General features: G+C 50.3%; 1 protein-coding gene across 3 annotated transcripts in view; it reads left to right on the top strand.

Moving 5' to 3' along the window:
* Positions 1-2,808: 2,808 nt before the first annotated feature.
* BCORL1 (BCL6 corepressor like 1) overlaps positions 2,809-23,119 on the top strand; it is a 62,057-nt gene continuing 41,746 nt past the window's right edge. For 2 of the 3 annotated variants that reach the window (XM_088028648.1, XM_028122745.2), the window contains exons 1-2: positions 5,169-5,252; positions 22,431-22,562. In XM_088028648.1, the coding sequence (XP_087884774.1) occupies positions 22,477-22,562 (86 nt within the window). In that variant the 5' untranslated portion in view covers positions 5,169-5,252; positions 22,431-22,476. Of the gene's footprint in view, positions 2,904-5,168; positions 5,253-22,430; positions 22,563-23,119 lie in introns of those variants that run through there. The other variant, XM_028122746.2, reaches the window with a different exon arrangement.

Below are 23,119 nucleotides of genomic sequence, written 5' to 3'. Positions count from 1 at the left end.
GGTGATGCCGAGGCTGATAATAGTAAAAACTTGCATGAGTCCAGCGGTTTAAGGTGCACAAAATTCTTTCCCATCCACTATCTCATTTGATGCTCAGGGGTGTGCTTGTGAGAGAGGGAGGACAGGTGCATTGATGCCCATATTTTAGAGTTGGGAGGAAGACCCAAAACACAGTGTCTGGCATTGGGCGAGCTCTACTCTAATGTTAGGGTTTGCTTGGGGTCCCACTGCTAGCCATTGACAGGACAGAACTAGGATCTGGTTCTTAGAACTCCCCAAACAATCCTCTTTCCGTCACACCAAGCTGACTCTCCGAGAGTCCAGGCCCAGGCCAGTAGCTGTTATTGATGGAAGAAACAATTATTTAAAAATCTGCATGAAAAGGAACATTTTGGCATTAAATGGAGGTGCTATACCATGTTGAAAAGAACTCTGGATGTGGGGTCAGGATTACTAGGGTTGAGTCCTGGTTCAGGAACTCACTAGCCATGTGACCTGGAGCAAGCCACTCATAGATGCTCATAGACTCAGTTTCCTCAATTACAAAATCGAGGGTAGGAGTGAGAAAACAAATGAAAGAACACAAGTGAAAGGGCTATGTAGACATCCTGAGATTGTACAAAGGTATTATTACTATTATTATTATGTTGTGGTTCTAGCCTCAAATAAAATAATCATTAATCTCTACTCTTTACAAGGTTTCCCACAGCTCTCCCCACCCTGCTCCTTGATTTCCCATCACCTCCTGTAGGGCAGGAAGCGTGGCCCCCAACAGGAAGGGCTCAGAGAAGCTAGAGCTTCAGCCAGGAAATAACCATCTTGCCCCAATCTTCATTTCGCCAGATAAATGATGCAGCCAAATGGTGAGATACAGATGAGTGGGGAACAGCGGTGTCCAGAATCCATTTCAGCCTCAAACCAAAGAGCAAAGTAGCCCCAAGGCCTAAGGCCCTTAAGAGAAGTGGAAATTTAGTAATTACCAGATGAATTAAAATCAGTGAAGACAGCCAATTTAAATCAAAGCAGAATTGCTGGGGCCTGCATTATCAGGCCCAATAGAGGTGAACCCTCACACCTTAATAATGCCTGTAGAATTCGTATGTTGATTAGTTTAAAGGAATCATTTCAAATTTTCACTTTCCCTTGGTGCAACTTAGGCCAAACATTTTGTAAAGTGTGTGTGTGTGTGGGGGGGGGGATGCACGGGAGGGTGGGAATGGCCAAGTAAGACAGCTAGTGAATAAGTTCCCAAAGCAAAGTGGCAAGTGTTTGGTCCCCATTGCTGGCGGTAGATTTTGAGGCTGGTGAGGACAAGCCAGAGGGGTCATAGAACACCAGGCCTTAGACAATAGCAAAGCCCCTGCTACCTCAGTGGCTTACCCTCCTCTGCAATACTCCTCCTTTAAACCAGGTGAGGGAGACATACCAGGCAAGTCTCACCTGCCATCTCTAAAGTCCTTCCAACTGAGAGAAGACACCCCATAGCTTAGAGATGGAACCTCTCTGGGCCTGGGACAAAGGAAAGGGGCAGGGAGGAGGAGGAGGAAGACATTAATCCGTCAGGGCTTCCTTCTAGTCCAAATGACCCTCTGGCTTCCTTAGTATAGATAAATATATAATAAATAATATCAATATATCTGCACATAAAGATTTTTTTTTTTGCAAATTCCTGCTATTCATTTCACATTCCGTGTTTACAAAGCCCTGAACCCTCCAGGAACTGCTGGGCACCTCCCCTAATACCCTCTAGGCTGAGGCGATGCCTTTGAAGTCCCAACCGCGGGCTCAGGGTTGGAGCTGCTAAGAAACACCCTAGGACTGAAAGCAAGTCGGCCGGCAGCTTCAGCTCCTTCGCAAGCTGCTCTCCTCCTCGGAGTTAATGTAAAGTCATCAGAGTTCCAATGTGGACCGCAGGCTTCTCAGCCCTTCAGTCCTGGGGATGGCGGGATGGCCTGGGATGTAAACACATATGAGGATTTATTCCTTTGGCCAGGAGGGGAGTCGTTAGGGTAAAGGGTAAGGGTCAAGGGGCTCGGTTTGGTGACTGAGGAGCCCCCCGGGGGGGTGGGGGGGTGGGCAGAAGCCGAGTTTTCCTCGAGCCAGGTTTTCGGCCCCAAATCGTGCAGGCTTTCCCCCTTTACAGACCTTTCGTTCCCCCCCTTCCCTCGGGCCTCTCGCTCCAGGCACCCCCCCCAAAAGGTGCCTCCACGCCCAGGCCAGGGGCTGTCCTTTGAAGTCGGCCCAGGGGGTTTGCAGCACGCAAGGTTGCCACGAAGGGTGGGCCGCCCTGGAGACGCAAGGCGAGGCAGCGAGCCCCGGCATTTTCCCTTCCCCAGCACCTGTCCCACTTCGGCGCCGGGGCTGGGGCTGCGCCCGCGGGCGGCCTCGGTGCCCGAGCGCCAGAGCCTTGCACCGAGGTCGCCCGGGTTAGGGAAGTGGGGGGCCAGGGAAGGGGCGGGGCGTCTGGCGGGGGCGCCCCCCCGCATGCAAGACCCCACGCCCCCCCATACACGGAGGCTAAACGGAGATAGAGAGTCACACATAAAGCACGAGCGAAAACGCTCGCTCTCCGACCCCGAGCGGCGTTGCTCGGGCCCCCCCCCTTCCTGGAGCCGGGGGCTGGCCGGGGAAGGTGGCTTCGTTCTTCCCCCGTGGCCAGTGCGGGGTCTGCGGCTGCCCGGAGAGGTTCCGGCTTCCCCGGTGCTGGCAGGGGGAGCCCCGAGAACTGCAGGCCCGCCCCCCCTTCCTCCTCCTCCTTCCCCTCCTCCCCCACGTGTCCTCCCGGAGCCCAGCGGCCTGATCCCAGCACCCCCCGCCACCTCCCTCCTCCTCTCGCTTCGCCCGCTTCCCCGGCGGCGTGGGGAAGAGCAAAGTTGCGACAGCGGCCGGGGGGCTCTGCCCAGGTGAAGGGGGCGCCGTGGGGGGTGGGGGATGGCGCGGCCCTGCGGCGGGGGCGGAGGGAAGATAAAGAAACTTGCTTTCCGCTGCCCCCACCCCGCGCGGGTTCGGATCTTGCGTGGACCGAGCCCTCGTGGCGAGACGCGGCAACGCCGCTGGGACCGAGGCCGGCACCGGGACCCAGACCCGGACCGCGCGCCTGGGCCGGCTCGGCGGGCGCAGGCAGCGGGCCAGGCCGGCACCCAGGCAAGGGCGGGGTGGGTGGCCATACACCGGACCGAACCGGAGACTCCGGTGGCCTGGGCGAGGGCCGAACCCGGACCGGGCCGAGTTGGGCGGCGAAGTAGGACGTGGATTCGGGGGCGGGGCGCGGCGGGAGGGGGAAACCAGGCCCCGCCGGACTGGCCTGGGCGTGGGGGCGGGGGGCGAGTTCGGGGCACTTGCTGGGCTCGGGACCGAGCGGTAGGGCGGGGCGGCGCTAGGGGCTGGGCCGGACCCGCGGGGAGAGGGCGAGGGGGGGAGCCGGGGGTGGAGTAGGGGCGTGGAGTTGCGAGCGGGGTCTGGCCTCGGCCGGGGGCGAAGGTAGATCGGCGGGGCCGCCAGCGGAGGGAGGGAGGCCCGCGGTAGCGCGGCGGCAGCGAAGGCCAGCTTCCGCGGAGTTTGTGCCCGGGCTTCCCGGGCTCGGGCCGCCTCACGCGCACAAATGGGGCTAGGGGACTGACTGGTAAGCAACTGCGAGTGTTAGACGGTGTTCGGCGGCGATTCCGGGAAAAGCAAGGAAAGACACCGTCTGCAATTATGCCGCACCCCCCACCCACCTCTTAGCATCTGGATTTTGCTCTCAGGGGGCCGCGGACCCTCCCCGCCACAACCCTTTCACTCTCCTGCGCTCCCACCGCCTCCCCCCTTCCTAGGCCATCTGACTCTCCTAGGGGTATGTGTTTGGGGGTGGACGACGGCGTGGGGGGGGCGGCGATATACTCTCCCTCCCGCGGCAGCAGCCTAGTTCGTATCTTATTCCTACATGTAGCGTCGCTTCGAGTCTTGTGGACATTGGGGTTTAGATAACCTACCCCCACCCCACCCCCTCAAGCTATTTGATGGCTTTTAAGGAGAGGGAGGAATCCCTGGATTTCCACGCCTAGAACGAGGTTTGAGGATTGAGATTCACCCCCAGCTCACTTCCACTACCAACCCCTCTTTCCTTGTAAGCCATTTCCACGGGGATCCGAACTTTGGGGGGCGGTATTAATGTGCTTCTCTATCTCTACACAGGGTCGGCGTGGCCAAGGACGGCTAGTCTCTGAGGGAAAGTAGCCACCAGTCCAACTCGGGTCGCCCCCATTATTACTTCGGTGAGGGGGGCAACGCTAAGGAGATAATGGTGGGTAGGGACTCAGTATAAAGGAGGGGGCTGGGTGGTCGCCCCCGGAGGGACTCCGTTTCTTGTAAGGTAGGGAGAAGGGAGCCCAGGCTTCAGGGGAGGGGTTCTGGGGAGGGACATGGGGGGTGGCGATGACGGGGGGGAAGGGAAGAAGGGGGGTCACACCCTGCCAGCAAGGGGAGCTTCCCTCAGGCCCCTGGGAGAAGGGGACTGAATGTGTCTGTTCTGTGCTGCCCGGCAGGGGAGATCTGGGGTCTCTGGATTTGCACACTGGATCGGGCACCAGTGGCCTGAGAAAGTCAGGTCGGGGCATATGGTGGAGAGCCTTGGAGGAAAGAGACAGAAACCCCTGGCCTTGGCGCCCTGATCTTTTCCCTTCCTCAGTCTTCCCGTTCGAGGGGCATTGAGGGCTGGGGGCGTGGGGCTCTTGCAGCCCCTAGGATTGAGCGCCTCCGCCTCTCCTGGGAGTCTAGCTTTTTGCCCGGCTTGCTGCAGCCACTGCTGCTGCCTCCCTCTCCGGAATCCGCTTGGTCCTCGCAGCGATCCCCTCCTCCTCCCCTCCCCTCCCAGTGTCACCGGGGCTGCTTGGCTCTGCCCCCTTCGCCGCCGCTTGCTCCCTGCTTTCGTCCCTCCCTCTCTTGCTCGCTCCCTCCCTTCGCCTCCACCTCCCCATTCCTCCCCCCCCGGCAGGTGGCATTCTGGGAGTTGTAGTCCCGTGGAGCGGCGGCTAGCGCCGCCCGCGAACCCCGCCGGACTCCACTTCCCGTCGAGCCCTGCGACCGGCACCCACTCCACCAGGCTTCGCTCGCACACACAGACACACACACACACCGCTCTCCCCCTCACTCTTTCGCTTGCCGCGGCTGCTGCCAGTGTGTGGCTCTGTCTCTCCTCCGCTTTGCCGAGCCCTCCCTTCTTCCTCTCAGTTCCTAGAGTCCGACCGCCGCCGCCGCCGAGAGAGGAGAAGGAGGTCGGTGGCGATAAGGGGCGGAGGGGGGGCATCAGATCGGGGCAGTATTAGGCGGGTGGCGGCTCAGAGTGGGTAAGAGGGAGCCCGGGTGGCGGCCTGAGCCTCCCCGCGGAGCCGACCCGGGAACAGGTGCGTCTTTTTTTTCTCTCCCCCAACCCCTCCACCCCTTTTGACTCCCCGGCTTTCTCGTATCCCCCCACCCGCTTCTTTCTATCTTAAGCCTTTTCCCAACCCTGTCCCTTCTTCGCCCCGCGGCCGCTCTGCTTGCCCCCCGGGGGCGCCGTCCTCTTCGTGTCCCCGGACGTAGCGCTCCCTGGAGCTCGCTCTGTCCTCGCCCCTCCCTTCGGGACAGCTCCCCTCCACTTCCCACCTTCGTACCCCATCCCTGCCCTACCCTACCCCCTCCTCACCCCCTTCTCCCTTAGCCAGGTGAGACTTGTTCGCCACGATCTGAGAGTCTTCTTCCTGGCTGGGCGGGGGTCTCCATGGAAACGGGGGTCGGGTTGATCCTGGGGGGGGAACCATTGGAATTACCCCACTCCTCAGAAAGGGAGGTGGAGGCTATGGTCTTGTTAACTACCTGGCCCTAACACCCCCACCCCCCATCCAAGGATCCAGTGATCCGAAGGGAGGCTGGCCAGGAGGGCAGGGCGAGAAAGGGCTTGTTTTTTGGGGGGGGGGTGGCTGTCCGTGATGAAGTCTTGAAGAGACCTGGAGAAAATACCCTCCAACCTCAGAGGAGAGGTGCGACGGTTGCTCTTCAGGGCTGCTTTCTCTCCGGTGTTGGGGTGCGGGAACCATAGGGTAAGGGGTACCCCTAGGTGGCGGCGGGGCCTGGGTTCGGGAGTGGGAGTGCTGTGATGGGGGCAGGGGCAATTATTCGAGTCCCTGGAAAAAAGGCGGGGGATGACTTCGGAGCGCCCTGGCTCCGCTGCCCTCGCTCTAGGGGCGGGGGCCGCCGGGCCGGGCGCGGCGGGGAGGGGGCTTAAATTGAAGGAGGATGAGATGGGGGCAATTCATACTAGCCCCGGCGAGCCAGGGGGAGATCCGGCGTGCAAGCTCTCCACCCGCTCCGCGCCAGGCCTGGAGGCAAGGGGTCTGAGAGCGAAGCCGAGGGGTGGAAGGAGGGAGGCTCCGGTTACGGGGCCGGGTTTCGGGATCAGGGGCAATCCCCCAGCCCTTGAAGGAGGGAGAGGGATGGCCGCGAACCCCAGGGCTCCCCCACCCAGGGTCCTAAGGGGCGTGAGGAACAGACAGCAGGCCCAGCGGAGCTGGATTCGAGCGGATCGCGGCTGGGGAGTGGGGGGGCTTAGTGGTGGGCTTCGGGGGGAGCAGTCCGGCGGCGGGGCGGGCGGGCGGGGCGTGGGGCTCCGGCGGGCGGCGGGGCGGGGCCGGGGCGGCGCTGCTGCCGCCGCCGCCGCTGCCGCCGCCGCCGCTGCTGCTCCTGCTGGGGCCGCCGCAGCCGTTGCTGCCGCCGCCGCCGCCGCTTCTGGGCGGGGAACGGAGGCCAAAGGGAGTCCCGTGCCGGGGCAGAGGGCGCAGGCGGTGCGTGGTGGGGAGGGGGCCGTCCTGGGGGCGGGGGCAGGCGGGGGGTGGAGCCCCCGACGGGGGGCGGTACGAGCCCGGACGACGACGACGAAGAGCCCCGGGGGCCGGGTGCATGGAGGACGAGGTGCTGGGAGAAGGAAGGGGGGGTGGGTCCCGCGACGGGCCTCGTGGGCTTGGCTCCTCGAGGTTCTGCTTTGGGACAGAGCCCTGCAGGGGCGCCCAGAGGCCCGGGAAGGGACAGGGAGGTGAATTGGACGGTGAAGGGGGCCCTCCTCGCCGGGGTCCCGCCGAGGGGAAGGCTGGGCCGGAGGGACGTCCGGGGTTGGGCTGGGAGGAGCCGACCGCACCTCGGCTGGGGATTTCGTGTTATGGAGGGGCGGGAGATTGTTGTAGGGAAAGATGTGGTCGAGGGGAAAGGCGAGAGGGAAACACGCTGCAAGCCCGGGAGGCCAACAGCCCAGGCCAGTGGAGGTGCCCTTCTATTCCGCCCGCACCTTCCCCCTCTCCCAGTGCAAGCACTATGTTTTTGTTTTATTGTTTTGAAATTTTCAGTGTTGACTGTAGGAAGCTGTCGATGTGGTGATACTTATTCTTGTCTCCTAGAGTAGACAGTAAGGACAGGCGTCGCTTGGCGAGGATGCGTGTAGCCCAGGGTTTAGGGGCTCTTTACGTGAGAGTGGGAAGGGGGCCTGCTAACTTCGTGCGACAGCTGAATACTCAAGGCAGTTTGGAGGTCGTCCCCGTAGCACAGAGGTGGAGTACAATTGCAAAAATCTTTGGTGAGACTTCTGGGGGTGCAGTTGTAGGTTAGTGTTACTCTGGTTGGCCTGGCTCTTTCAACTTAGAGGGCTATTTCTCAAAGTCACGCTGCTGAGACGTTGGGGAAATGAACAGGGGGACGCGTTTGGTGTTAGAAGCAGATTAGGTTTATAATAAAATCCCAAGGTTGGAAGGGACTTTAAAGGTCATCTCGTTCTCTGTTTACCTGACCTGTCCTTGAATGTTGGGATAGAGGGAGCTTTATTTTGGGGGAGATGGAGCAGGGTTTAGGGGTACTCAAATTGGATGTCGATGTCATCATGTGGTACTGAAGAGGACAGTACGTAGGAAAGAAATTTGGAGGATTCCACTGGGGATTAAATGGGATAACCCAATCCCAAGAATCGAAGCAAAAGTTTGGGGGAGGAACCTGTAAAATTTTGATGGAGAGGCAAAGTTAGTAAGAAGGACTGGGGGAGCTAGGAGGAGCAGGGGACTTGGTGACTCAAGAGAATCTGAAGGTTGATAGAGTTTAAGAGGGACATAGTCGTTTTGAGTAAGCCATGTGGCTATTGTTAGGCAGACTCATCTTTTGATAAGGCAACTGCCTTTGGGATAGATGGTGAGGACAAGAGGCACAGGCCATCAGGCACAGAGCCTTACTCAACTTGACTTTCAGAGGGCTGACCCTGTTACCAGCTAAGCAGCAAGGGTAAGGTTCTTTCTGTCCTGGCTCTGAGAGTCATTGATGGAGGAAGGGGTTAAGGAGGACTGTTTCTTTAGAATAGGCCATAAGGAAAAGACAGCAAATTGTTGGGATAGGGCAGAGGAAAGCTAAGTCCCTGGCAAGTTCTTCTGTTGGAGTCTGGATTGGGCAGAATGGAGGGGAGTTCCAGAGGAAATGGTGGCAGCACCAAGGGAACTCAGAGATCTGGCTGTTTTGATTGCCCAGAGCTGGTAAGGCATAGACTCCCAGTGGCCTAGACTTCTTTTGGGAAGCAAAAGGGTTTCCTCCAGGGGTCTGTTTGCTTTATTCATGCTGTAGTTCACTCCATAGGAAAAAAATGTTTAGTACAGGTGGCAGAGAATCTCACATGATGAGTCTGGATTACGGGTTTCAGAGAGGGGCTTCTTTTAGGAGAACAGAATTATGGGAGAGAAAGACTTGAATACTAGAAAGAAGGAAGGCAAAAAGAAAAGTCAGGAAGAGGGTTGTTTAGGCAGTGTAGGGGGAAGAAAAGTGATCATCACTGGTTTCACGTCAGGGCCAACTAAAGAAAAAGTGGAACCCTGAAATTTCCAGGCTAGGTTTTCCAAAGTAAAATTTGAAGAACGTTGAAGGCTCTTTACACTTTCATGCTAGAATCACTACGGTTGGTGCGAGAGAGAGGACGATCTTGGGTAAAAATAGGATTGGAGAGAAACTGGCATGTAGGAAGGAATATACATATATTTACCCATAGGGAAGTAGAGAATATAGAGATAGTATATAGGCTAAAAAAATGCAGAATGTGAAAGAGGGCGGAATAAGGAGCCAAAGGAAGATGTTTACTCACATGTTCAGGGAAGGTAAAAAGTTGCCTTTGATAGCTGTTGTCCTGGGAGGGCCCAGGCAGCAGAGGTTAGCTGAGATCCAGGGCTTATAAGTCTAAGCATTAGTTAGAAAATTCAGGCTAAAATAAGCGTTCTGGATGGGAGAAGGAATTCAGCAACCTAAGTAGAATGGCCTTAAAAGAAGTTGAAAGTGGGAATACACCAGTTTTTCCAGTCTGCAAGTGGAAGGAATCCTAGATATAGGGAGGTGAATTATGGAAATTCCAGACTGAGACAGGATAAAGAACAGTGGCCTTAGAGCCTTGGGCCAGAATTGGAGGGTGGGATGGGCGCATGGAGGAGAGGCGCTAATCAGGGGTTGGGCATCTGGACTGGTTCATTGATTCTAGGCTGAACTCAATTTGAGATGGAATAGAATGGCCACAGTGGGGTAGAGAGCTGTTTTCCAGCATCAGCCAGCATCTGGGATCGAGAGAGGAGGAGTTCATGGTTAAGTTGGGTGGGAAAATGAACACTAACTAGAGTGGAACAGAGAGCCCTGGGGAAAGTGGGCATTGTTGGGATAAAAGGGGACAAGCAACTGATGATTGCATAAGGGGGGGGAGGAAGACCCTAGACCTTTGAGTTTTCAGAAGGAAAGGAAATTTCTTTTTTTTTAAGTTTTTTTTTTAAAGATTTTATTTATTTATTTGAGAGAGAGAGAATGAGAGAGAGAGAGCACAAGAGGGAAGAGGGTCAGAGGGAGAAGCAGACTCCCCGCCGAGCAGGGAGCCCGATGCGGGACTCGATCCCGGGACTCCAGGATCATGACCTGAGCCGAAGGCAGTCGCTTAACCAACTGAGCCACCCAGGTGCCCAGGAAAGGAAATTTCTTAATGCTGGAGTTCCAGTTAGGTATGAGTCTATGCTTGCCAGAAGGTTTAGTGCCAGGATGGCCAAAGAGGGAGGTAATAGGTAATCTACCTTTCAGCCGCTAGGATGCTACTAGTACAGTATTTTACATAATCTCACATATTAACTAGGCTTTCTTAATGCCAGCTTTTGAATGGTTATCCTTAAAGTAATGTAGAAACTGTTCTCTTTCTAAATCGTACCCTTTCCCACTGTTCATAACTTGAAAGCAGTCTTTCATGATGAAAACTTTCTTTGGTGAACTGAAGTTGAATTCTGGTCAAGAGTAAAATTTAACTCTGCTTCTATCCCCATAATTCAAATATGCTGTTCTGTTTCACTCTTTTTCTTTTTTAAGCCGAAGCCACCCTTTCCCCATAAAACATTTAAAAATGGATAATTGTTTAAAAAGTGGCTGCAGGCTGCATGTCAAGGTCATATTTTCCCTGGTCAATGAGTTGTGATGAATTTGAAGAGCGATGATTTATTATTTGTAAAATGTGGTAATTTTCAGATTTATTCTTTGAGAGTATGTGAGGCAGGATACATCTTCATTTGGATTTTAAGAAGATCTTAAGTTAAGCGTCTGTGAAGAATTGAGAGTACTGAGGGGCAGCAGAGCTTTGTGTTTCAGGGTTCTTTACCGATTGTCAGCTAAGAAACGAAATTTGGTTACCTCATTGCTAAGGTATGCCTAGAAATCTTAGTATTAGTGCCATTTAAGGGTACAGTCAAGTTTTGTTATAATGTTCGTGTCCGGGGACAAGGAAAACAAGCAGACTTTCATTTTTCCAAGTTCTATAGACTATAGAAAAGTATATTGTATGTGACTCCGATCCCCAGGATGAGTCAGTGCACTCTCTACCTGGATCCATGAGGTGATTAGGTGTCTTGTGATGATGAGGCTTTACTCAGTTTAACTTGGCCGTGCCTTGTATAGGTTAGTATCTTGCAGTGGTTCTCAAACTTCAGCATGTCTCAGAATTACCTGGAAGGCTTTGGAGACATACTGCCTTAAGTTAGAGCCCTTGCTCTTCTACTTCCTAGCTGCATGACAGGAAGCAAATCACTCAACTCTCTTGAGCCTCAGTTTTCTCATCTATAAAATGGAGATGAAAATCCCAGTCTCACAGGACTATGAGGATTGCACAGATGATATCTACATGGCAGACCAGGTCCATAGTAGGAGCCCAATAAATGACATCTATTATTATGTTATAATCTAGTTTTTCTTATTCCATCGAGTCCTGTGACCTTTTATATTACGCTATGGTAAATATGGTGGCAGAATTAAAACTATCAATGGCTCCTGAGCACTCCCCATATATCTTGATTCTCTGTGCTCTTTCTCCATATTCCTGTTGTATTAGTACATATTTAGCATTTACAGTGTGGTAGGAAGAAATAGCTTGGCTCATCACTCCATTATTGCATCCACCTTTGAGGTGGAAGTGGCTAAGCTTCTTTAACAGCTGTGCTGTAACACTGCTCAGTATTTTGGGGCAGGAACTGAAGACTGTATATCCAGTTGAAACTTCAGGGGACATTTTGGGCCATGCTTAAAAAATGACCCAAGCCTAGTTTGCTAGGGTGACATTTTAAAAAACCATTGCTTTCTGAAAAGGGCTGCTGTATTTAATTACGACTGGTTGGGCTTTCCAGATGTCTCTGACATCTGGAAGTTCTACAAAGGCTGGTAGATAGAGCCTGGGTCTTGTATGGCTCTATGACAAGGAGGTTCATCAGCAATTGGATTGGAGAAAACATGTTTCGAATAGCTCAGGTATCACCAAACCAAACTTCTGAACACTGAAAAAAAGATGGGCTATAAAATAGAGATCCTTTCTGCAGCCAGAGTGGATTTTGATGCCAACAATCAGCTATGCCAATATAGGGAGAGAGTGATAGCAGGCCAATTTAAAACAGTAGATCAGTTAACAAATTAATAATTTCTTTTTGGCTTGGAAATGTGTTATTATTCTCTACCTGGCCCCCTACCCAGCAGATTCACCTTCCTATTTATATTCTGCTTAGGCAGACATTAAAATGAGTTGTTCCCTGAGTACACATCTACTGTAAGTGGCAGAAAGCTGTCCATAAGTTGGCTGGGTTTAAAAATTAGCTGCGGCTAAACCACGCTCAGATAATTGGAGGTTGACTTTGTTGTTTTGCCCTGGCCTGATTTTATTTCTATGATTGTCTTTGTTGTGGAAGCAAGGAAAAGAAAGAAGAGAAAGTTTATGAGAGAGCAAGGGAAGTAAAAGGCATCCACAGACCCAGTGCTTTTTACGTGGGTTTCTTGGTTTCCATATGACCTAGAGAGAATTTCAGTTTTTCCCAGTAGTTTAGCAAATATTTACTGAGCACATATTATATGCTTTGTATCATGCTAGACAGTATTGGGAGTGGCTATTAAAAGAAGTAGACAATATTCTTGCTGGCCTTGGGGAACCTATAGACAGGTAGGAGATTGGGTCAGTACTGAGAGTTTGAAACTCTGTGAAATAACTGTGTGTGTGTTCACACACATATGTATATACTATACATTATATATACACTATGGTGAGCATATATGTATATATGTACTATATATGTGTGTGCATATATTTATATATATGAGTAATTTATACAAAATGAGTTGAGCCCATAGTCTGGAGAGAGGTAGAAAAAAATAGTCTGATAATGGCCTTTCCAAATATTTGTGTGAGAGGTCCGGGAGACTTTAAAAAAAAAAAAGGTAAAAGTTCGGTGAGGAGGAATCCTCTTTAGATGAAAAAATCCTTATCACGAATTCTGTGTACTGAAATGGAGACGCCCGAGGGCCACTGCCACAGTCCATGGCATGGAAGACACACAAGCATCACAAAAGGGATTCAGGTCTCAGATTGCAATGATCCAACTTTGGAGTGTGAAAGACACACCAAATATTCATATGGTTCTGCTGAAGACCAAGACTGAGGAAAGCCAACTCTTAGTTTTGATCTAAGAGAAATGAGAAGTGCTAAAAAACAAAACCAAAAATGACCCTAGTAACTTAGCGTGCCATTTTGAGGTGGCTTTGCATTTTGAAAAGGACTGATTAATTTCATGGGGTTTCTGGATATCGGTGCCATCTAGAAATTGTATAAAATCTTGTGGCTAGATCCTAGGTCTAGCATAAAGCTGTGATGAGGTGTTTTTCTTAAATGCGGTAAAATTACTTCCTTACAGCAGGAGATGGAAGTAGTATTTGAATAATAGGAAAAAAGTATGGCAGTGGGTAGAAAAGCTAAATGAACTGGTGGTATGAAAATGTGAGTGAGAGATGAAAACTTTTGCTTTTTGCCTCCTTCATTGTTGGAATTGATTACCTTTGTTCCTTTTGTGGGCTTTTGTACTCTTCTCAATTTTACTTTATTTTTTAATTTTTAATTTATTTATTTTTTATTTTTTTAAAAGATTTTATTTATTTATTTGACAGAGAGAGACAAAGCGAGAGAAGGAACACAAGCAGGGGGAGTGGGAGAGGGAGAAGCAGGCTTCCTGCTGAGTAGGGAGCCCGATGCGGGGCTCAATCCCAGGACCCTAGGATCACGACCCCAGCCAAAGGCAGACGCCCAATGACTAAGCCACCCAGGCGCCCCTTTATTTATTTTTTAAAGATTTTATTTATTTGACACAGAGAGAGCGACAGCGAGAGAGAGAACACAAGCAGGGGGAGTGGGAGAGGGAGAAGCAGGCTTCCCACGGAGTGGGGATCCCAGTGCGGGGCTCGACCCCAGGACCCTGGGATCATGACCTGAGCCGAAGGCAGACGCTTAATGACTGAGCCACCCAGGCGCCCCTATTTTATTTATTTATTTATTTATTTATTTATTTATTTATTTATTTATTTATATTGTTTAACCGAGAATGTACCACTATGCACTTTTTTCTTTAAAATTTTTTATTGTTATGTTAATCACCATACATTACATCATTAGTTTTTGATGTAGTGTTCCATGATTCATTGTCTGTGCATAACACCTATTTTATTTTTTTTTTAAAGTAAGCTCTGTGCCCAGCATAGGGCTTGAACTCATGACCCCAAGACCAAGAGTTGCATACTCTCCTGACTGAGCCAGCCAGGCACTTCCTATTCTCAACTTTAAGTAGGGACTCATTTATTCCCATTTTGCAGGTGACATAGTAAATGGACATAATGAGGTACCTGAGATGGCTGGCAAGCCCAAATCCCCCCCACCCCCGACACACACACCCAGTTTAGGCTGTGGATAGTAGATTATATCACTCTTCAAGGGTGTTGCTGCTGTGTGACTACATGGCTCTGAATGGATTTTGGCAGTTTTTAAACATCAAATTCTCTCTGAATGAGTGGGGATCCAGCACTAGTGAGGAGACTGAGAAAGGGTATGGTTTGGATTGGAGAGGGTTGGGGTGATAATATTCGCTGAAGAGCTAGCTCCAGGGAGATCGCAAGCCCTTGACCACTCCATTGAGATGAACGGCTAGCCTCCCAAGGTGACGACTTTGGAGGTAACTACATTCATTTGAATGAGTAAGCTCTCATGTGTTTAACAGATAGTTAAAATTCTTTTGTATCCAGTCTCATAAATGTTTATAGGCCAGGTTTTTAAACATGGAGGTACCAAGGCGTCTATGAAGGTGTCCACACTATAGCCATGTGCGGGCAACTACTTAGTCTTCCTGGGAAATAGAGGAATTAAATGTATCTGGGAAGAGGATGCAATGACTCCTATAAGACTTATCCCTTGGGGTAGAACCAGTAGAAATATTTGGGTAGAAAAAAAAAAACCCAGGGGAACTAGAAAGTGCTACAGTAGATTAGTCAGGCAGAAGGCCGGGATGAACAGTGCAGAGGGCCCCTTCCTCCTTTCAGTTGCCCAGCAGATTATTTCCAGTTGATTTTGTGTGTGTGTGGTGGTGTGTAGTGATAGAGGATATTGTTTGCATGAAGGGGGGCAAAGTAAAGTGATTGGGGCATGTATAGGGACTCTTGAGTTTCAGGGAATGATATTTGGTTAATGGTAGGGCAAGGTGAGGGGATGTAGATATTAGAGGGAAAGCCTGTGGAGAATATTAGAATACCTTTATATGGGAAATCATAAAATTAGGACAATTTTCATTGGGAGAACTTCCTCATTAGGAGGTGAGGTTTGGGATATATGATTAAGTAGGGAAAACAGGAACGTTAGTCTCCGGTTGAGTCCACATGGAAGAAGGCGGAGCGGCAGGGAGGGTAAGGTCTGTGGTCAGGGTTCCATATCTAAAGCCAGGTAGAGTCATCCTTGTTGGGTACATGTACACTTTCCTATTGAAAACACTGATTTTGAGGGGCGCCTGGGTGTCTCAGTCGGTTAAGCATCTGCTTTGATTCAGGTCATGATCCCAGGGTCCTGGGATCGAGCCCCACATCGGGCTCCCTGCTCAGCAGGAAGCCTGCTTCTCCCTCTCCTACTCCCCCTGCTTGTGTTCCCTTTCTCGCTGTGTTTCTCTTTCTCTGTCAAATAAATAAATAAAATCTTTAAAAAAAAAAAAAGACAACACTGATTTTGAGACATCTTGACCTCTCTCTAAAGGCACTTCAGTGACTAGGTGGTAGTCCTGGCCTCTTCCCTTCAGCCCCAGAATCTAAATGTCAGTGGTCTCTTGGATCTCCTTGGGAGTGTCTTAGATGCTGCTTTTCCCAAAGTGGGGTAATGGGCTGGCCTCTCCTTTGAGTCTGTGAGGTTTGAATGTGAATGTCTCTGTCTTATGGGAGCTTTACCCAGAGCTCTGGATTTCTGTTGGAGCAATAGGTCCCAAAGTTGGTTTTCTTTACACATTAGTCATCGCTGACCCAACCCTCCTTCTTAAACTGTCTACTGGCCACGCCTATTCTCTTGAGGACAGACTCAGGGCCAGGCTTCAAGAAGAATATTTTCCGGCTCTTTCATTTTTTTTTTTTAAATCATAATTGCTTCCAGGTCACCAGACAATATGAACCAAAATAAGCCTGGGGGAGTACTACCAGATTTAGTTTAACTGAGACCTTCTTCATCTTGAATTTCTAATTTATTGGCTGGATGGTAAGAGTCCAACCATGAATAAATGGGCAGGTTTCATGCTACTATTAAAGGGCCTAGTTGTGTTCCATATGTTGCCAGGGCCGATTGTTCTGCACATGGGGGGTCTTTCGCCGCAGAGGAAGCTATGTGATTCTGGGGAACTCGTTCACTGGAAAAACACCCTGGCCAGCCATGTTCAAGGTTAACGTTTACCAAGGTAAAGACATTTTGTCAGATAGATGCTGTATTATCTCCTTTCGTGTCCTCCCTTCCTCATATGCACGACGACCATACTTTTGCTTGTAATTGTTGTGAAATCTGCTTGTTTTGGCATCTACATTTCAAAACAAAACCAAACCTGTCCATAATCGGTAAAATCTCCTTTGAGCTTTTAGTGCTGCCCATTCCCTATTACCAGCTCCCCCTAACCCTGACTTGGATTATAATTTGATGTTCTTCCCCTTTTGATAACATATTCTCTCTAAACTTTTCTAAAATGTCTGTGTTCAGTGCTTCCCCACAGTGTTTCAGTTTGGCCCACGATGGTGAAATATTTCAGGTTCCCCTATTTCATTTTTTCTCTTTTGGTTGTTATATTCTGTGGGCTTCTCTTTTATGCCTTTCACACCTGCCCTTGTCTTCTAGCAGTTTTTTTTTTCTTTTGGATTTTTTGGGGGAGAGATCTCTACTTCATTATGGTTTGTCTTCTACTATCTGCTCACCCTCAGCTTAGCTGCTATTTTCACCATTTTAAAGTTATTGCTCTCCTGTTAGTCCATTTTCTTTTTGGCTTCCCCTGTTTTGTAGTGTGCTGATTATGTCTGGCTGCCTGCTCTCTGCTGTCTGCTCGCTGGATTCGGCCCCTTGGATCTTGGTCAGTGTCTCTACTTAAGTGTGTGTACATGTGCCTGCTAAATTGAAATGTTTTATTTCTTTATTTTTTCAGCCCTTGCTGATCACGCATGTGCTCCTTTGTTCCCACTGAGTTGGATGTGTCTTTCGAGTTTTTCCCCCCAAAGTGGGGATAGCTCACAGTGGTCCCACTGCCTTCCGGGCAGTGACCAGCATTTGATTCTGGGGCCGTGCAGCTGTTCATTTCTTAACAATTACATGGTTGTGATATCTGGGAAAATCCTTTGAGGTATTTCGTATTCTTGTGCCCGTGCTTCTTGGGTCACTCGGGATTACCAGGTTTCTTCGAAGTTCCTTTTAGGACCTTTGCCTTTAGCCTTTGATGTGATGGTTCCCATTAGAGAGAGCAAGAGAGAGATTAAGAAAGCACACCATACGTGAGTGCAGGTTCTGTGAGCAGAAGCAAGTCGGCACGCGAGTGTACACACCAGCAGAACCTACCAAGTGTGGTGTGTCTGTAAAGTTTTTCCTTTTTGCTCACCTCTCCTGAGAAGGAGTGCACAGTGGAGTGGTTGCTAATTTGATTGGACATGATGGTGATGAAACGAAACGCTAGGCCTCCTGGACCAGAATCTCCAGGGCTGGGACTTAGGAATCTGTATCTTGAACAAGCTCCTTGGTGATTCTGGCTTGGGAGACCTTGGTGTACATTGGCCATCTTGACTCCTCCCGTCCTGTGTGGATATTGACGCCATCAGTGCCTCTTTGGAAGTTCCCTTTGCTTACTCTCTGGCTCAAGAGGACCAGTCTTGCCTTCCTGTGTAGACCACTTAGCTCAGTGCCCTCTTGTCTGTGATATCTACCTCGCCTCCCCCCTCCTCTGCAAAGGCTACTGTTAATAGCAGCAGTGGGCTCTACATAGGAAGAGGGGCTGTCCTGAGAAATTCCTAACAGAAGAGTGGGAAGCCAAGGTGAAGCAAATATTCTATCTTCAGGATCTTGTGAAAATGAGGGTGCCTCCAGGTAGTCCTAAAATGTGTGGTATTGTCTGGTAATTATTTTGGTTTTTACTTGGTTTTCTTTTTATTGTTGTTATTGTGGTTTTGGGGGGCGTCTAAAAACTCCTTTATCTAGGTGGTGATATTTTATATGTTCTGTTTTCAAATGCCAGGATTCATTCCCCCCGCCTCTGATTTCTGTCCCAGGCCCTACAAACAACTAATCCCCTCTAAATAGAACAAAAATAAGCTCAAGAGTGTAAAAGCAATGGTGACTGACTTATATCTGCTGCCTACAAGTATTCAGATAGGCACTAAAATTTATACTTTGTGTTAAAATTCATCTTATGCAAGTATGACCCCTTTCATTGCTTGACTCTTTTCATGCTTCATAGGGAGAAAAGATGTTTTAAAAGTACCTGGTGTATTGGTCAACAGGCTGAGCTGTTGTTGTGTTGTGTTTTGTTTTGTTTTAAGTAGGCTCAAACTCATGACTTTGAGATCAAGACCCGAGCCAAGATCGAGAGTCTGACACTTAACCGGCTGAGCCACCCAGGTGCCCCTGAGCTGTTGTTTCTTGAACTGGGATATTCCAAGATTCTAAGAGAAAGTCAAAACTTGATTGACCAGGATGTTCAGGGATGGGATGGGATCCTGGTGAACTGATTTGAAGCAGACAGTCAATCCATTTGTCTTACCCCTTGCTGAAATCTTTCTAAAATTATATGTTAACCCGTATAACTGTTTTAGTAATGTTAAGGATAATTTTCAGAAAAAGGTAAAATCATGAGTCTTGTACAGATATAAAAATGAACATGCGTTAAAGATTTTATTTTACTCTTTAATCAACAAGGGAACCAGACAGCTGTTAGAGCCGGTTCAAAGAAAAAGTCCAAAAGCACAAATATATATGGAGTAAAGGAATTGAATTGCAAATGGAGGCAAAACTGGTTTTTTCCACAGTGGGGAGGGAAGTCAATCCAAACTCTATGGGACAAGACAGAGTTTGCATACCCATCAGTTATCTGCAATTGACAGCGGTGCAAACTAGCTCGGAGACAATGAGCTCTGCTGGAATGGGCAGCTGCGAAGGCAGCGCGTGGTGCTTTCTTTTCTATCGTAACTAAGCCTGGTGGGCACTTCTGGGCGGGGGTTGATTTGGCTTCTTGCAATCGCTCAGGGGCATCACCTCAACTTCTCATCCAGGATTCAGTTCCATAGAACACTCATTTACTGAGTACTTACTATCTCTAAGACATCGCAGAGGAACCAGACACCAAAAAGACGGTATTTCTCACCTTAAGTAGCTTGATTGGTGGGGGAGACGGACATGCCACACCCCCAGCTAGCCACACTGCGGAGAAGAGTAAGAACCTGTGCTATGGGAGAGGTAGGGAGAGGTGGGGATGAAACATTTGAGGAGAGCCAGAGACGGAAGAGTTAACTGATCAGGGGCTGGGGAGATGACATGATGACATTTAAGCCAGGCTTTGAGGGGTGACAGAGAGAGGAGGAGGGGCACAGGAGAGGCCATTTCAGGGTGAGGAAACAGCAAAGTCCTGAAAGTGGATGATCTGTTCAGGGAAGGGTCAGGAGCTGGGATGGCAGAGGCCACAAGGAAATAGCAGGATGTGGCCAAAGAGGAGGCCAGAGGAGGTTTGAGGCCGGGTCAGGGAGGGCCCGGAATGCTGTGCTAAGAAATTTGGGCTTGATCCTGAAGACAGGAAAGCTACTGAAAGCTTTTGGTGGCGGGGGGTGGGGGGCGGCGATGTGATCGAATTGGTGCTTTAGAAGATGAATTGATTGTAAAATCAAGAAATTGGAGGCAGAGGGACCAGTTAAGAGGCTATTGTAATATTCTGGGTGAGAGATGATGAGGGCCTGCATCAGGGTGGTGGCAAGAGGGGCAGAAGGACTCCTGATTGGCTGTGGGCAGCGATGTTGGGGGGGTGGAAAGAAGGAGTTGAAGACGACACCGCTGAAATTTCCAGGCGGCGGGGGGGGGGGGGGGGGATAGTGGTGCCATTAACTAAGATAGGAAACACGCTGGGCGTGGGGGGTGGGGAGCAGGTTTATGGGAACAGATAATGAGTTCGGTTTGAGACACATTGAGTTTGAGGGGATCGGTGGACATCCAATTAACAGCGAGTTGCTGGCAGCTGGAAATTCTGGTCTGGGTCTGAGGAGAGAGGTCAGGTCTAGAGATACAGATTTGGGAGTGTTTGGTGCGGGAAGGGGAGAGTTGTAACTGGGGGAGCTCTGGAGCTGGAGAGAAGGAAGAGCGGGGTTCACATGCCCCCCCCCCCGCCACACACACCGAGAGAGGTGGGGTAGGGGAGAGCCGACGAGAGCCAGACTGAGCTAGGGAGCCAGAAGGAGACAGGAGGGCAAGAGAGACAGAGGGAGACAGAAAGACAAGAGAGGGAGACTGACGGCTGAGGCGAGGACAAAGACTAGAGGGGAGGGGGACACGAAGGGAAGGAGGAGGAAGAGAAGGAAGAGATGAAGGGAGCCAGAGGGAAACCGAGGCTGGGGGAAGAAAGGGGGGAAAGGACGAAGGCAGGAGAGGTGGGAGGGGGAGGAAGGTGGAGGAGCGCAGACTGTGCCAAGAGAGATGGGAGAGAGGGAGAGAGAAGCAAGGAAGAGGGGAAGAGAGAGACAGCTGGGAGAATGATAGGGGGCAGAGGGACGTGAGGAGGAGGAGTAGAGGGGAATAGGAAAGAGCAATTGCGAGGGAAGGGGACAGGGAAAGAGAGAGATGGGGGTAGGGAGGAAAAGAGGCAAGGGGAAGAGAGAGACGGCGCTGGCAGAGGTGAGGGGAGAGCAGGCAAGACCAGGGCTGGGGTTCCGGGGTGGGTGGAGAGAAAGCCTTGGAGAAGCAAGATGGCACTGGGTCAGGAAAGCCAAGAGAGGGGCAAGTACAAAGAAAGGCAAGGGCAGCAGTAACCTGTGCTGCGGAGAGAGGGGGGAGGGCCAGGACGGGGGGTGGGTGGGTGGGCTGTGGGGCTGTAGCTCTGCTGTCCTGGTGCCACCTCCCTCCCGTGCTTGGGGACTTTGCACCAGCCACCTGGCCTCCTGGCTCTTTCTGGATCTTAGCTTGCAGCCTCCTGCCCTAGGACCTTTGCATAGATTGTTCCTTCTGCCGGGAATGCTCTCCCCCCCCCCCCCATACACACATGGCTCACCCCTTGGCTTCCTTCAGGATGTTTAAATGTCTCCTTCTCAGCAAGGCCTATGCCTGTTACCCCCTTTCAAAACTGTAGCCTGTTCTGCGTGCCTCCCCCCCGCCGCCAACCATCGCCATGCCCCTTAGCCTGTGTTATACCACCTTCTAACATCCTATAACAGGAGTCATTTAACATGTGTATTGTCTGTCTCATCCCATGAGAATATAAGTTCCATGAAGGCAGGGATTTGGGGTCTTTTTTGGTAGTCGTTGAATCCCCAGTACCTGGGACTGTGCTGGTACATAGCGGGAGCTCAATAAATATTTGTTGGATGAGCAAGTGCTCTTGTGCTGAATATGGACAATCTCTAAAGATTATATAAAGAATAAGTGAAACAAACCCCTGATGTAACTATATTGTACTGATTTACTTCTTGGGAAAGTGAAGAACAGCAGAAAATTCTGATCACTGTGGGTTCTGTTCAGTTGAGCTCCGATGAAGACTTTTAGCTAACTTGGGACTTTAAGGGTCTCAAGACAAGCTCATTGGGGTAAACCGCTTTTTCTTGATGCCTCATTTTCTCTAGAATTGGCTGTGCAGTGGTTGTCAACAGCGACAGCTGGACATTAGCTGCTGAAGGGGGTGGTAGGTCATGGGGATGACAAGTCTGATAGAAAGGGACAAGGACAGAAATGTGTGGTTTGTGATGGAACATTGTTTTTTGTTTGTTTGCTTGTTTGTGGTCAGAGTACAAAGAGTATTGCATCTGATTTTGAGGGAGATTTAAACCAGCTTAAATGTGTGTGTTATATCTATCTATATAACTTCCCCAGTCGAAATCAGAATAGAATATTTTTGAAGGGCTTTTAAAGAAAGCATGTGCTTCCTCTGGAGAACTTAAATTGGTATGTCACTCAAATACTTCAGTACCCATGGATTAGAGAGTTGACGAGAAAAAGATCCCCAGTAGTCTTTCAACGCATTGTTCATATATGGGAACAACCCTCTAATTGTAGTTGGTTAGGCTAAATGTGTGTGGAAAAATATACTGTCATCTCGTTTGTCTGGAATAGATTGAATTTCCTTGAACACTCAAGCATATCTGTCTTTAAGATGATTTAAAAATCACTCTAGGTGATTAACAGCATCCTCGTCTCTATCCTGAAACCTATGGATTCCTGGAAAGCTGGTGCCCTCATCCCCATTTGGGCCTTAATTTTCCATAGCAGGCTGGCTTGTGGGAGAGACCGCTTTACCATTTTGGTACTATAATCGCCTTTATTTAAATGTTTCCCTGTTAAAGGTGGCTCAAGCAGCTGTCCCTGTTAGGAGTTTTGATTTTTTGGCATTCTTTTTCCTCAGGGGGAGCGCGGCCACAGCAGGTCCTATCTGGTGGTGAGCGGCTGTCATGATCTCGACAGCCCCGCTCTACAGCGGCGTGCACAACTGGACCAGTTCTGACCGGATTCGCATGTGTGGCATCAACGAGGAGAGGTGAGGAGGCTGGGAACGTGGCTGTTGCTGGCTCCCAGTGAGCGGTCCCTACTCACCAGAGGGGCAGCTGCGGTAGGGCCCTGGGAGGGACCCCGGGGGAAGAGGCTTCGGTTGTTTCCAATTTTCCTGGGATGGGATGGAGCTGGGGCCGTATGAGTGGCCTGCCCTGCCATGCTGTCCCTGTTCAGATGAAGGTGAGGAGGCCAGCAGATGACCTTTGCCAACTAACATTTGTCTACTCATTAAGAACTGTCAGACTGTGGAGTAAGGGGAAGCTCAGGCGATTGCAATTTTTATTTGCTGCATCCATGTTCGGTGCTCAAGGATACGCACAAGATATTTTTGGTCCTTGATCTAAGCCTGGAAGAAAGGCAGTTTTATTATTCAGCTGTATACTGGGAACTGTTAGTGGGTATTCTGGTGATCAGCGCTTTCCTGCCTCACGAGGCTAATGACGATTCGCAGTGCGATCCTTATGAAGTATCTCAGGAAGAGCCAACTGCTTAATGTAGTTGTCATACGGAACTGAGAGTTGGTGATGCCTGCCTAATCCGTGT

This window comes from Eumetopias jubatus, unplaced genomic scaffold (assembly GCF_037043125.1).
Source record: "Eumetopias jubatus isolate StellerSeaLion01/CBP00866 unplaced genomic scaffold, mEumJub1_p1.0 scaffold_11, whole genome shotgun sequence".
In the NCBI taxonomy this organism is placed as follows: Eukaryota; Metazoa; Chordata; class Mammalia; order Carnivora; family Otariidae; genus Eumetopias; species Eumetopias jubatus.
Note: the sequence above shows the minus strand (reverse complement) of the source record. Positions and strands in the feature narration are given on the sequence as shown.